The following is a 15815-nucleotide window of genomic DNA, read 5'->3' on the forward strand; positions in this document are numbered from 1 at the left end:
CACGTTCCAGGCCGCGCCGGACGGTGAAATGTCCGCAGCGGGCCGACCCAAGCCCCGCGACCCGGGGCGGGCGAAGACGCTGCCGCTGCACGTCAGGGCCGTTGTGGCTCCCGACATTGAAGCCCCCGCCGGGCGGAGAAAATCCCGCGGCCTATTGTAGGCCGCACCGGACGGTGAAAGGTCCGCGGCGGGCCGACCCAAGCCCCACGACTCGTGGTGTGTAGGATAGTGCTAGTGTGTGTAGGATAGTGCTAGTGTGTGTAGGATCGTGCTAGTGTGTGTAGGATAGTGCAAGTGTGTGTAGGATAGTGCTAGTGTGTGCAGGATAGTGCTAGTGTGTGTAGGATCGTGCTAATGTGTGTAGGATGGTGCTAGTGTCTGTAGGATAGTGCTAGTGTGTGTCGGATAGTGCTAGCGTGTGTAGGATGGTGCTCGTGTGTGTAGGATAGTGCTAGTGTGTGTGGGATAGTGCCAGTGTGTGTAGGACAGTGCTAGTGTGTGTAGGATAGTGCCAGTGTGTGTAGGATCGCCGATCATAGAAACATAGAAAATAGGTGCAGGAGTCGGCCATTCGAGCCAGCACCGCCATTCAATATGATTGAGGCCAGTTCATTGACTATATTTAAGAGGGAGTTAGATGTGGCCCTTGTGGCTAAAGGCATCAGGGGGTATGGAGAGAAGGCAGGTACGGGATACTGAATTGGATGATCAGCCATGATCATATTGAATGGCGGTGCAGGCTCGAAGGGCCGAATGGCCTACTCCTGCACCTATTTTCTATGTTTCTATGTCTATGATCATGGCTGATCATCCAAAATCACTACCCCGTTCCTGCTTTCTCCCCATATCCCTTGATTCCGTTAGCCCCAAGAGCTGGATCTAACTCTCTCTTGAAAGCATCCAGTGAATTTTTGTTTTGCATCAAAAGTAACTTATTTAATTACGATCACGACACAAAACAAAACCGTGATAACACACCCACCAGCACAGTCCAAAATCACCCAATTATCCAGGCACTAAATTTTCAAACAACCTTTTTGCAATCGTTACAAATATACTAAATAACTATGATACAACTATACCTTTTATTGCCTCTCATTGTTGCCTGATGGTCTGCATCCCAGGGTACTTAAGGAGGTGGCTCTAGAAATAGTGGAAGCATTGGAGATCATTTTTCAATGTTCTATAGATTCAGGATCAGTTCCTGTGGATTGGAGGATAGCAAATGTTATCCCACTTTTTAAGAAAGGAGGGAGAGAGAAAACGGGTAATTATAGACCAGTTAGTCTGACATCAGTGGTGGGGAAGATGCTGGAGTCAATTATAAAAGACGAAATTGCTGAGCATTTGGATAGCAGTAACAGGATCATTCCGAGTCAGCATGGATTTACGAAGGGGAAATCATGCTTGACAAATCTACTGGAATATTTTGAGGATGTAACTAGGAAAATTGACAGGGGAGAGTCAGTGGATGTGGTGTACCTCGACTTTCAGAAAGCCTTCGACAAGGTCCCACATAGGAGATTAGTGGGCAAAATTAGGGCACATGGTATTGGGGGTAGGGTACTGACATGGATAGAAAATTGGTTGACAGACAGAAAGCAAAGAGTGGGGATAAATGGGTCCCTTTCGGAATGGCAGGCAGTGACCAGTGGGGTACCGCAAGGTTCGGTGCTGGGACCCCAGCTATTTAAGATATACATTAATGACTTAGACGAAGGGATTAAAAGTACCATTAGCAAATTTGCAGATGATACTAAGCTGGGGGGTAGTGTGAATTGTGAGGAAGATGCAATAAGGCTGCAGGGTGACTTGGACAGGTTGTGTGAGTGGGCGGATACGTGGCAGATGCAGTTTAATGTAGATAAGTGTGAGGTTATTCACTTTGGAAGTAAGAATAGAAAGGCAGATTATTATCTGAATGGTGTCAAGTTAGGAGGAGGGGGAGTTCAGGGGGAGTTCAACGAGATCTGGGTGTCCTAGTGCATCAGTCAATGAAAGGAAGCATGCAGGTACAGCAGGCAGTGAAGAAAGCCAATGGAATGTTGGCTTTCATAACAAGAGGAGTTGAGTATAGGAGCAAAGAGGTCCTTTTACAGTTGTACCGGGCCCTGGTGAGACCGCACCTGGAGTACTGTGTGCAGTTTTGGTTTCCAAATTTGAGGAAGGATATTCTTGCTATGGAGGGCGTGCAGCGTACGTTCACTAGGTTAATTCCCGGAATGGCGGGACTGTCGTATGTTGAAAGGCTGGAGCGATTGGGCTTGTTTACACTGGAATTTAGAAGGATGAGGGGGGATCTTATTGAAACATATAAGATAATTAGGGGATTGGACACATTAGAGGCAGGAAACATGTTCCCAATGTTGGGGGAGTCCAGAACAAGGGGCCACAGTTTAAGAATAAGGGGTAGGCCATTTAGAACGGAGATGAGGAAGAACTTTTTCAGTCAGAGAGTGGTGAAGGTGTGAAATTCTCTGCCTCAGAAGGCAGTGGCGACCAGTTCGTTGGATGCTTTCAAGAGGGAGCTGGATAGAGCTCTTAAGGATAGCGGAGTGAGGGGGTATGGGGAGAAGGCAGGAACGGGGTACTGATTGAGAGTGATCAGCCATGATCGCATTGAATGGCGGTGCTGGCTCGAAGGGCTGAATGGCCTACTCCTGCACCTATTGTCTATTGACTGTGGGTAACATAATTTCGACCAAAAACATGTTTTTGGATGACAATGAAGGCTATTCTATTCTATTCTATTCTATACCCCTCTCTAACACCACCCGGGCGCAGACATAACCCCGGAAAAGGGGCAAGCATCCGGCTCGGGCAGAGCCCTCTTCCGCCTGGCGCCGTGACTCGCAGATAGCCAGCTTAACATCCAGTGAATTGGCCTCCGCTGCCTTCTGTGGCAGAGGTCGGCGCGGGCTCGATGGGCCGAAGGGCCTGCATCACTAAACTGCCACATTGTACGGGAAGTGCCGGGCGTTAACTCCCAGTGGCTGCCTGCCGTGTTCTCTATTCGGAGTCAAGAGACTGTGTGTGTGTGTCACCCAGCAACACGCATAGTGCCGTCGACCAGAGTCGGCAGTGGAATGCAAACATACTTGTGCACATAATTAGACGTGGCAGGGTGTTGCAGCCTGCCTGCCTCCTGACCTGGCCAGCTGCCAGGATCACCGCTGGCCACGCCAACGCCCTGCCCCGCCTCTGCCAATCCGCGCCGGCTCCCTCTGCCTCGCGCAAGGGGTTGCCAACTGTTCCGTATTAGCCGGGACATCCCGCATTTTGGGCTAGATTGGTTTATGGTCCTGTATGAGTAGGGTTGCCAACTTCCTCACTCCCAAATAAGGGTGAAGTCACCCAGCCAGCGGCCACGTGCTCCCGCTCCACCAATGGCGGCCGCCATTGGTGGAGCGGGAGCACGTGGCCGCTGGCTGGGTGACGTCACGTTGTCCCGTATTTGGGAGGGAGATAGTTGGCAACCCCTACCCTCGCTACCCCTACCCTCCCAGTTCCATTGCCGCTCCTGGCTACTCGAGCGCATCCTCGGTGCAGCAGGTGGAGCCGCTGCCTCACGGCACCAGAGTCGAAGACCGGAGGTGACGGCCTCAAAGTCGAACGACGTTCCTTTAGGAAGGAGATGAGGAGGGATTTCTTTAGTCCGAGGGTGGTGAAGAAGGTTAAGGGTTTGGAGGCCAAAGTCAGTGGATGTATTTAAGGCAGCGATAGATAGATTCTTGATTAGTCCGGGTGTTCAGGTGTTATGGGGAGAAGGCAGGAGAATGGGGTCAGGAGGGAGAGATAGATCTCTCTGATAGATCAGCCATGATTGAATGGCGGAGTAGCCTTGATGGGCCGAATGGCCTAATTCTGCTCCTATCGCATGTGAACTTCTGAACCCAGGTTCGATCCTGACCCTGGGGTGAGTGTGTCTGCATGTGTGTGCATCTGCATGTGTGTGCGAGTGTGTCTGCGTGTGTGTCTGTGCGTGCGTGCGCGCGTGTCTGTGCGTGTGCCTGCCTGTGTGTCTGTGTGTGTGTGGAGTTTGCACGTTCTCCCTGTGGACATGTGGGCTTCCCCCCTGTGCTCCGGTTTCCTTCCAAGTCCCAAAGACTGGTCGCTTCTGGCTTGTAAGTTAATTGTCCCTCTGTGAATTGCTTCTACTGTGCAGGGAGAGGGATAACATGGAACTAGTGCGATCGATGGTCAGCATGGACTCAGTGGGCCAAAGGGCCTGTTTCCAAGCTGCATCTTTAAACTAAACTAAACAAGAACTCTGGAGGGACAACACAAAAAGCTGGAGTAACTCAGCGGGACAGGCAGCATCTCTGGAGAGAAGGAATGGGTGACGTTTCGGGTCGAGACCCAAAGGAGCATTTTGTGTCTACCTTCGATTTAAACCAGCATCTGCAGTTTTCTTTTCTAACTCTGGAGGGACATTAGTTTAATCCAAATAAACTTTATTCAGAATAAAAAGTAAATGCAAAACATGAACTGTGCAAAAATTCTTCCGACATTTTCAGTGGCTACACGTACATTCATTAGCGTTGAGTTTGGTAGTGCTCACAGGAACTCTCAATATACCTGGTACGCTTAACATTCATGTCAAGTCAAGTCAAGTCAAATTTATTTGTTACATACACGTACACGATGTGCAGTGAAATGAAAGTGGCAATGTCTGTGGGTTGTGCACAAAAAGAATTACAGTTACAGCATATAAATAAAGTTAATAAGTTACTATTAGTGTCGACAAAAATTTAGTCTCTGGGGTTATAAAAGTTGACAGTCCTGATGGCCTGTGGGAAGAAACTCCGTCTCATCCTCTCCGTTTTCACAGCGTGACAGCGGAGGCGTTTGCCTGATCGTAGCATCTGGAACAGTCCATTGCTGGGGTGGTCGGGTCCCTCATGATCTTGCTGGCTCTGGATCTGCACCTCCTGATGTATAGGTCCTGCAGGGGGACGAGTGTAGTTCCCATGGTGCGTTCTGCCGAACGCACTACTCTCTGCAGGGCCATCCTGTCCTGGGCAGAGCGGTCCCCAAACCAGATAGAAGGATATTTGTTGGAAAGAACTGCAGTTGCTGGTTTAAATCGAAGGTAGACACAAAATGCTGGAGTAAGTCAGCAGGTCAGGCAGCGTCTCTGGAGAGAAGGAATGGGTGAGGTTTTGAGTCGAGGCCCTGCTTCAGACTTGAATTTATTTTGTTGGTTTTTTAAAATTTGATTTAGAGATACAGCGCGGAAACAGGCCTTTCAGCCCACCGGGTCCGTGCCGCCCAGCGATCCCCGCACATTAACACTATCCTACACACACTAGGGACAATTTTTACATTTACCCAGTCAATTAACCTGAAGAAGGGTCTCGACCCGAAACGTCACCCATTCCTTCTCTCCCGAGATGCTGCCTGACCTGCTGAGTTACTCCAGCATTTTGTGAATAAATCGATTTGTACCAGCATCTGCAGTTATTTTCTTAACCTACATACCTGTATGTCTTTTGATTTGTTGGTTTTGTTTGCACATTCGAGTGCCAATTCTCCCAAAGTTTTGATGGATTGCATTTAGCCTCTTTTGGCCAGGGAGGGGCTGGTTAACGAGCTGGTCAAAGTCCAGGGGCTGGTTTTTTAGTTTCGGCTCAAGGTTTGAAAGTGCAAAACTGTGCAGTTGCTGTGATTGCTGAACTTGGCTCTTATCACAGCCACCACTCACTCCTCCCTCTGCCTGGGATAGCGTCGCCAACTTCCTCACTCCCAAATACGGGACAAAGGGTGATGTCACCGCCCCGCGCCCCATGTGGCCTCACCCAGCCAGCGGCCACGTGCTCCCAATCCACCATCCCATCACCCATGTTAACGCTCAGCTCCAGAGATGCTGCCTGACCCGCTGAGTTACTCCTGCATTTTGTGTCTACCTTCGATTTAAACCAGCATCTGCAGTTCTTTCCAACAAATATCCTTCTAGCCACATGAATGGCAAGGGTTCCAGGTATATTGAGAGTTCCTGTGAGCACTAACAAACTCAACACTAATGAATGTACGTATAGCCACGGAAAATGTCGGAAGAATTGTTGCACAGTTCATGTTTTGCATTTATTTTTTATTCTGACTAAAGTTTGCGAACACTACTGAATATGACACTAATAAATGTATAGACGCTGAGAACGTTGGAAGAGTTTTTGCACTGTTACTATAGTTTATCATTGTCACATGTACGGAGGCACAGTGAAGAGCTTTTCTGTCGCACGCTATCAAGTCAGCGAAAAGACTACACACAATTACAATCAAACGGTCCAGGGTAAAGGAATAATGTTGAGTGCAAGATAATGTCTGATTCTGTCTGAAGGAGGGTCTCGACCCAAATTGCCACCCATTCCTTCTCTCCGGAGATGCTGCCTGACCCACTGAGTTACTCCAGCATTTTATGTCTATTTCTGATTTAAAGATAGTTTGAAGGTCACCAATGAGGTAGATGACAGGTCATGGCAGCTTTCTAGTTTAGTTTAGGGATACGGCGTGGAAACAGGCCCTTCGGCCCACCGTGTCCGCGCCGCCCAGCGATCCCCGCACACTAACACTATCCTACACACACTAGGGACAATTTACATTTATACCAAGCCAATTAACCTACAAACCTGTACGTCTTTGGAGTGTGGGAGGAAACCGAAGATCTCGGAGAAAACCCACACAGGTCACGGGGAGAACGTACAAACTCCGTACAGACAGCGTCCGTAGTCGGGATCGAACCCGGGTCTCTGACGCTGTAAGGCAGCAACTCTACCGCTGCGCCACCGTGCCGCCCCGTGTGTGAGAGGACCATTCAGTGTCCCTGATAATGGCTTCTCTTGTATTTATATTTTGGGGGGGAAAAGAGTAAAGCAATGTAAACCGTACGCCAATGTGTCAACACCGCGTTCACGGTGGCGCAGCGGTAGAGTTGCCGCCTTACAGCGCTTGCAGCGCCGGAGACTCAGGTTCGATCCTGACTACGGGCGCCGTCTGTAAGGAGTTTGTACGTTCTCCCCGTGACCTGCGTGGGTTTTCACCGAGATCTTCCGTTCCTCCCACACTCCAAAGTCGTGCAGGTTGTCGGTTAGTTGGCTGGGTCGAGCGAGGGCCACCGACCATCGCCTCAGAAAAAAAGGCTGTAACATTAGAAAGATGAGGAATTTCTTTATTCAGAGGGTGGTGAACCTGTGGAGTTCATTGCCATAGACGGCCGTGGAGGACAAGTCAGTGGATATTTTTAAGGCAGAGATTCTTGATTAGTGCGGGTGTCGGGGGTTATGGGGAGAAGGCAGGAGAATGGGGTTGGGAGGGAGAGAGAGAGATCAGCCAGAGTAGGAATGGCAGAGTAGACTTGATGGGTCGAGTGGCCCAATTCTGCTCCTAGACAAATGAACCTATTGCAAAATGCCAAGCCTTTAGCTCCTTTTGCAACGCAGCAGGATCCTGTTAACTATATCAGTCCCAGGTCTGTTCATGTTCTGCTTGGGTAGCTTATGACCCAACGGTTTAGATCACAGCACAGGAACATCTACTTCAGCCCGCAATGCCTGTACTGACAAGCAGCCAAGTTCAACTAATCTCCTCTCCCTGTACATGATCCATATCCCAGGTACATGTATACATTTGTTTTGCATGTTATCGAATCAAAATCAGACAATGCTACACACAAGTACACCGATCAGCCAAAACATTATGACCACCTGCCTAATATGCTGTTGGTCCTCCGTGTGCAGCCCCATACGCAGCAGGGTGCGATGCACTGTGTATCGGGACACATTCCTCCCGTGACCACCATTAAAATTTTCTGTGACTTGTGCCACAGTCGACCTTCCGTCGGTTCGGACCAGACGGGATAGCCTTCGTTGCCCTCGCGCATCGATGAGCCTTGGGCGCCCAACACCCTGTCTGTCGCCGGTTTGTGGTTTGTCCCTCCTCGGACCACTGTCGGTCGGTACTCACCACTGCTGACCGGGAGCACCCCACAAGCCTTGCCGTTTCACAGATGCTCTGACCCAGTCGTCTGGCCGTAACAATTTGGCCCTTGTCAAAGTCGCTCAGGTCTTTACTCCTGCCTGTTTCTCCTGCATCCAACACGTCAACTCCAAGAACTGACTGTTCGCTTGCTGCCTAATATATCCCACCCCGTGACCGGTGCCATTATAACAAGATAACCAATGTTATTCACCGCCTGTCGGTGGTCATAATGTTTTGGCTGATCGGTGTACAATCAGGCCAAACTCTAGTACAATACGTGAAATTGTACTCGGACGGATACATGGATAGGAATCTGGACCAAATGCGGGCAGGTGGGACTAGCTTCAATGGGGCATTTTGGTCGGCTGGGACTATTTGGGTCAAAGGCCCGTTTCCATGACGTACCCCTCTATGACTGTAACAGGTTACGTGCAGGGAAAGATACAGAGTGAAAGATAGAGATGGTGGTAGATTTACAGGTAGAAAATGGTGAATGTGAGAATCCATGGGGAAGTTGACAAAGTCGTGAGAATATAACGATATGATACACGATACGATAGAACTTTATTGATTCCAAGAGGGAAATTGATCTGCCAACAGTCATAAAACACAAAATACTTTTTACAATACAATACAATATATCTTTATTGTCATTGTACAGGGGTACAACGAGATTGGGAATGCGCCTCCCATACGATGCAATAATTTAATTAGCTAGTCAGTATTAATTTAAACAACCCAATGAAACAAATTAGAACAGTTTTAAGACAGAATAAAGTGCAAGTAGATCTGTGCCGGTTCGCTGTGCGATGTGACCATCTGGCTCAGCAGGACCGGTTCATAGCAGCTATGGCCCTGGGGATGAAGCTGTTCCTGAGTCTGGAGGTGCGGGCGTAGAAGGCCATGTATCGTCTGCCCGATGGTAGAAGTTCGAACAGACTGTTGCAGGGGTGTGAAGAGTCTTTGTGGATGCTGGTGGCTTTTCTGAGGCATCGTGTGTTGTAGATGCCCTCCAAGGCTGGTAGCTGTGTTCCGATGGTCCCCGCACATAAGCACCATCCTACACCCGGGACAAATAACAATTTTACCGAAGCCAATTAACCCACAAACGTGCACGTCTTTGGAGTGTGGGAGGAAACCGGAGCACCTGGTGAAAACCCACGCAGGTCACGGGGAGAGCGTGCAAACTCCGTACAGACAGCAGCCGTAGTCAGGATTGAACCCGGGTCTCTGGCGCTGCAAGGCAGCAGCTCTACCCGCCGCGCCGCCCTGGTCTTGAAATAAACAGGGGAGGTGACACAACTGGGTGCTTGGAACAGGGCGGCTGGGGCCGGGGCTGGGTCAGGGCTCCGGGTTTTGGGCATTTTCATACCTCCTGGAACGCGTCCAGCTCGCATGAAAGAGGGATTTGATCCCTGAAAACAATTTGCATAGGATACAAACATGTGCTGCTGGAGATGTGAGCCAGACAAACATGGCACTTGTTCAGTGCAGTGTGGGTTTCATTCCCCCTAGTGCTTGCCTTTGTTTGGCTTTGCACGCTCGCTCACAAACAAATAGCCCCGGAATAAAACAATCAAACTGCTTAACCTTTGCTATGCCACAGTCTGGCCCTGCCTCTCACACCCTGGGGCAGGGTAGGGGGGCATGGTGTGTAGGGGCCTGGGTGGGCAAGGGCCAGGGGGGTGGGCAGGGTGGGGAGGGGCATGGGTGGGGGGCAAGGGGGGCAGGGTGGGGAGGGGGGGCATGGTGTGTAGGGGCCTGGGTGGGAGGGGGCAGGGTGGGGAGGGGCATGGCATGTAGGGGCCTGGGTGGAGAAGGGCCAGGGGGGAGGGGCAGGGTGTGTAGGGGCATGGGTGGGCAAGGGCGAGGGGGGCAGGGTGGGGAGGGGGCATGGTGTGTAGGGGCCTGGGTGGGAGGGGGCAGGGTGGGGAGGGGGCATGGAGCGTAGGGGCCTGGGTGGGCAAGGGCCAGGGGGGTGGGCAGGGTGGGGAGGGGCATGGGTGGGGGGCAAGGGGGGCAGGGTGGGGAGGGGGGGCATGGTGTGTAGGGGCCTGGGTGGGAGGGGGCAGGGTGGGGAGGGGGGGCATGGTGTGTAGGGGCCTGGGTGGGAGGGGGCAGGGTGGGGAGGGGGGGCATGGTGTGTAGGGGCCTGGGTGGGGAAGGGGCAGGGTGTGTAGGGGCATGGGTGAGCAAGGGCGAGGGGGGCAGGGTGGGGAGGGGGCATGGTGTGTAGGGGCCTGGGTGGGAGGGGGCAGGGTGGGGAGGGGGCATGGAGCGTAGGGGCCTGGGTGGGGAAGGGCAAGGGGGGCAGGGTGGGGAGGGGGGCATGGCGTGTAGGGGCCTGGGTGGGGAAGGGTGAGGGGGGAGGGGGCATGGAGCGTAGGGGCCTGGGTGGGGAAGGGCGAGAGGGGCAGGGTGGGGAGGGGGCATGGCGTGTAGGGGCCTGGGTGGGGAGGGGCGAGGGGGGGTCAGGGTGGGCTGGGTGGGGAGGGGGCATGGCGTGTAGGGGCCTGGGTGGGGAAGGGCGAGGGGGGCAGGGTGGGGAGGGGGCATGGCGTGTAGGGGCCTGGGTGGGGAGGGGCGAGGGGGGTCAGGGTGGGCTGGGTGGGGAGGGGGCATGGCGTGTAGGGGCCTGGGTGGGGAAGGGCGAGGGGGGCAGGGTGGGGAGGGGGCATGGCATGTAGGGGCCTGGGTGGGCAAGGGCGAGGCGGGGGGTAGCTAATCCAGGGTCGGTGCGCTCTCCACCCCAAAGGTAAACACAAAATGCTGGAGTAACTCAGCGGGACAGACAGCAGCTCGGGAGAGAAGGAATGGGTGACGTTTCGGGTCGAGACCCTTCTTCAGACTGATCAGATGCTGCCTGACCTGCTGAGTTATTACTCCAGCATTTTGTGATACCTTCGATTTGTACCAGCACCTGCAGTTATTTTCCTACACAGTCTGAAGAAGGGTCTCGACCCGAAACGTCACCCATTCCTACTCTCCAGAGATGCTGCCTGTCCCGCTGAGTTACTCCAGCATTTTGTGTCTACCTTCGATTTAAACCAGCATCTGCAGATTTTTTTATCTCATACACTCTCTATCCTATACATGTAGAATTTAGTTTAGAGTGTTCGGCTGCATACAGTTATGGGGTGTCAGGGGTTGTGGGGAGAAGGCAGGAGAATGGGGTCGAGAGGCCGAGATAGACCAGCCACGATTGAATGGCAGAGTAGGCTCGATGGCTGAATAATGGCCTAGTTCTGCTGGTATGACTTGTATGAACATAAACAGGTTACCTGGGCGGAGGCAGACTGACGGGGTGTGGCAAGCCATAAACCTAATCAGTAGAGGGAGACCTTTAGCCTTTCATCCTAGGGTGGGGCACAGTTTACTCCTGCGTTCCTGCACTTAATTCAACAAGGGTTTGGTAGGTGGGGCAGAGTGGAGGGGGAGGAGGGATTAGCCCACATTTAAGGCACATGCGCTGATATTTAGGGTCAGGTTTATTACTGTCACGTAGGGTTGCCAACTTCCTCACTCCCAAATACGGGACAAGGTGTCGTCACCGCCCCGCGCCCCACGTGACCTCACCCAGCCAGCGGCCACGTGCTCCCGCTCCACCAATGGCGGCTGGGAACAGTGTAGAATAACGGAGTGTGTTCCCCTAACGGAGGTTGCGTAGCAACCCATCTCCCGGCCCGGGCGGCCGCCATCGGTGGAGCGGGAGCACGCGACCGCTGGCTGGGTGAGGTCACGTGGGGCGCGGGGCGGTGACGTCACCCTTTGTCCCTTCTTTGGGAGTGAGGAAGTTGGCAACCCTACGTGACAGTAATAAACCTGACCCTAAATATCAGCTCATGTGCCTTAAATGTGGGCTAATCCCTCCTCCCCCTCCACATATAAGATTATTAAGGGGTTGGACACGTTAGAGGCAGGAAACATGTTCCCAATGTTGGGGGAGTCCAGAACAAGGGGCCACTCAGTTTAAGAATAAGGGGTAGGCCATTTAGAACTGAGATGAGGAAAAACTTTTTCAGTCAGATAGTTGTGAATCTGTGGAATCCTCTGCCTCAGAAGGCAGTGGAGGCCAATTCTCTGAATGCATTCAAGAGAGAGCTAGATAGAGCTCTTAAGGATAGCAGAGTCAGGGGGTATGGGGAGAAGGCAGGAACGGGGTACTGATTGAGATTGATCAGCCATGATCACAGTGTATGGCGGTGCTGGCTAGAAGGGCCGAATGGCCTCCTCCTGCACCTATTGTCTATTGAGGTCACCTTGTCCCGTATTTGGGAGCGAGATAGTTGGCAACCCTACGTGTGACCGTAAACGTATATTCCGCTTGTTTCAGTTTTGATCCTGGAGGGGACGGAGGACGATGACCTGACCAACAAGACGCTGAAGATCACGGACTTTGGTCTGGCGCGGGAGTGGCATCGCACGACCAAGATGAGCGCGGCCGGGACCTACGCCTGGATGGCTCCCGAGGTCATCAAGCTCTCCCTGTTCTCCAAGAGCAGCGACGTGTGGAGGTAAGGGTCAGCGGAAGAAGCATAGAAACATAGAAAATAGGTGCAGGAGTAGGCCACTCGGCCCTTCGAGCCTGCACCGCCATTCAATATGATCATGGCTGATCATCCAACTCAGTATCCTGTACCTGCCTTCTCTCCATAACCCCTGATCCCTTTAGCCACAAGGGCCACATCTAACTCTCTCTTAAATATAGCCAATGAAACATGGCCTTATTGAAACATACAAGATAATTAGTGGATTGGACACATTAGAGGCAGGAAACATGTTCCCAATGTTGGGGGAGTCCAGAACAAGGGGCCATAGTTTAAGAATAAGGGGTAGGCCATTTAGAAGGGAGATGAGGAAGAACTTTTTCAGTCAGAGGGTGGTGAAGGTGTGGAATTCTCTGCCTCAGAAGGCAGTGGAGGCCAGTTCGTTGGATGCTTTCAAGAGAGAGCTGGATAGAGCTCTTAAGGATAGCGGAGTGAGGGGGTATGGGGAGAAGGCAGGAACGGGGTACTGATTGAGAGTGATCAGCCATGATCGCATTGAATGGCGGTGCTGGCTCGAAGGGCTGAATGGCCTCCTCCTGCACCTATTGTCTATTGTCTATTGTCAACTACCTTCTGTTGGAGAGAATTCCACAGATTCACCACTCTGTGTGAAAAAAAACGTTCTCATCTCGGTCCTAACAGACTTCACCCTTATCCTTAAACTGTGTGGCCCCTTGTTCTGGACTTCCCCAACATCGGGAACAATCTTCCTGCATCTAGCCTGTCCAACCCCTTAAGAATTTTGTACGTTTCTATAAGATCCCCCCTCAATCTTCTAAATTCCAGCGAGTACAAGCCGAGTCTATCCAGTCTTTCTTCATGTGAAAGTCCTGCCATCCCAGGGATCAATCTGGTGAACCTTCTCGGCACCCGGTGGGTCCCGCCAACGGAAGCACCCGAACCCACTACAAGCAAACCCGCAGCGCTGGAGGAACGCAAATGGTCAGGCCATTCCGTTCAGTTCAGTTTGTCACGTGTAGGTACGGAAACATAGACAATAGGTGCAGGAGGAGGCCACTCGGCCCTTCGAGCCAGCATCACCATTCAATACGATCACGGCTGATCATTCTCAATCAGTACCCCGTTCCTGCCTTCTCCCATTACCCCCTGACTCCGCTATCCTTAAGAGCTCTATCTAGCTCTCTCTTGAATGCATTCAGAGAATTGGCCTCCACTGCCTTCTATGGCAGAGAATTCAACGGATTCACAACTCTCTGGGTGAAAAAGTTTTTCCTCACCCCCAGTCCTAAATGGCCGACCCCTTATTCTTAAACTGTGTGACCCCTGGTTCTGGACTCCCCCAACATCATGAACATTTTTCCTGCATCTAGCCCGTCCAATCCTTTAAGAATGTTACGTTTTTCTAAAAGACCCCCAAGGTACTGAGGTACAGTGAGGGACAGCTACATACTGAGGTCAGGATGGAACCCTGGTCTCTGGCGCTGTGAGGCAGCAGCACTACCCGCTGCATCACCGTGCCGCCCTGAGTTGTATAGAAATTTCCCTAGAAATTCAATTACATATTGAAGAAGAATGAGAGGGGATCTTATCGAAACGTATAAGATTATTAAGGGGTTGGACACGTTAGAGGCAGGAAACATGTTCCCAATGTTGGGGGAGTCCAGAACCAGGGGCCACACAGTTTAAGAATAAGGGGTAGGCCATTTAGAACTGAGATGAGGAAAAGCTTTTTCAGTCAGAGAGTTGTGAATCTGTGGAATTCTCTGCCTCAGAAGGCAGTGGAGGCCAATTCTCTGAATGCATTCAAGAGAGAGCTGGATAGAGCTCTTAAGGATAGCGGAGTCAGGGGGTATGGGGAGAAGGCAGGAACGGGGTACTGATTGAGAATGATCAGCCATGATCACATTGAATGGCGGTGCGTACAGGCTCGAAGGGCCGAATGGCCTCCTCCTGCACCTATTGTCTATATTGCCCTTTTTAAATGTACGGTAATTTCAGTTTATTTCACAAAATGCTGGAGTAACTCAGGAGCATCTCAGGAGAGAAGGAATGGGTGACGTTTCGGGTCGAGACCCTTCTTCAGACTAAGATTCCAGTTTAATTTATTCAGTTTAGTTTATTGTCACGTGTACCGAGGTACAGAGTAAAGCTTTTGTTGCGTGCAGAAAGACAATACGCGGTTACAATCGAGCCGTTTACAGTGTACAGATACACAATAAGGGGACATCGTTTAGTGGAAAGGTAAAGCCAGCAAGCTCCAATCAAGGATAGTCCGAGGGTCACCAATGGGGTAGATAGTAGATCAGCACTGCTCTCTGGTTGTGGTGGGATGGTTTAGTTGCCTGATAACAGCCGGGAAGGAACTGTCCCTGAATCTGGAGGTGAGCGTTTTCACACTCCTGTACCTTTTGCCCGGTGGGAGAGGGGAGAAGAGTTCGGATGTTGCTGGCTTTACCTTGCACTAAACGTTCTTCCCTTGTCATGTAAATGCTGTCAGCGGCTCGACTGTAATCGTGCATCGTCGTTCTGCTGTCTGGGTAGCACGCGGCAAAAGCTTTTCACTGTACCTCGCTCGGCACACGTGACAATAAACCAAACTGTGGTGGTAAAGCTGGGGGAAGAGGAGGGAGGGAAGGGGTTGGGGTTCACGGGATGGGAGATGAGTGCATGGAAGAGGGGAAAGGGGAAGTGTGACTGGGGAGGGAGAGTAAGGGGGTGGGGTGCACAGCAGCGGGTGAGGGGGGAGGAAAAGACAGGGAAAGGAGGGGTTTATTGACATAGCTTAAGGTACTAACTCTCCCCCCTCTCTCCTCCTCCCCCCTCTCTCCTCCCCCTCTCTCCTCCCCCCTCTCTCCTCCCCCCTCTCTCCCCTCTTTCCTCCCCCTCTCTCCTCCTCCCCCCTCTCTCCTCCCCCTCTCTCCTCCCCCCTCTCTCCCCTCTTTCCTCCCCCTCTCTCCTCCCCCTCTCTCCTCCCCCCTCTCTCCCCTCTTCTCCCCCCTCTCTCCTCCCTCTCTCCTCCCCCTCTCTCCTCCCCTCTCTCCTCCCCCTCTCTCCTCCCCCCTCTCTCCCCCTCTTCTCCCCCCTCTCTCCTCCCCCTCACTCCTCTCCCCTCCCCACTCTCTCCTCCCCCTCACTCCTCCCACCTCTCCCCTCCCCCCTCTCCCCTCACCCCTCCCCCTCTCCCCTCCCCCTCTCCCCTCCCCCTCACTCCCTTCCCCCCTCTCTCCCCTCCCCCTCACTCCTCTCCCCTCCCCCACTCTCTCCTCCCCCTCACTCCTCCCACCTCTCCCCTCCCACCTCTCCCCTCCCCCCCTCTCTCCCCTCACCCCTCCC

General features: G+C 52.3%; 1 protein-coding gene across 1 annotated transcript in view; it reads left to right on the forward strand.

The window, feature by feature from the left end:
- The window catches only part of LOC144611719 (mitogen-activated protein kinase kinase kinase 10-like), a 28920-nt gene extending 16428 nt beyond the window's left edge, over window positions 1-12492 (forward strand). Inside the window, exon 2 of the mRNA XM_078430951.1 lies at window positions 12308-12492. Within this exon, the coding sequence (XP_078287077.1) occupies window positions 12308-12492 (185 nt within the window). The remainder of the gene's footprint in view (window positions 1-12307) is intronic.
- The last annotated feature ends 3323 nt before the right edge of the window (window positions 12493-15815 follow it).

The sequence above is a fragment of the Rhinoraja longicauda genome, chromosome 41 (assembly GCF_053455715.1).
Source record: "Rhinoraja longicauda isolate Sanriku21f chromosome 41, sRhiLon1.1, whole genome shotgun sequence".
In the NCBI taxonomy this organism is placed as follows: domain Eukaryota; kingdom Metazoa; phylum Chordata; class Chondrichthyes; order Rajiformes; family Arhynchobatidae; genus Rhinoraja; species Rhinoraja longicauda.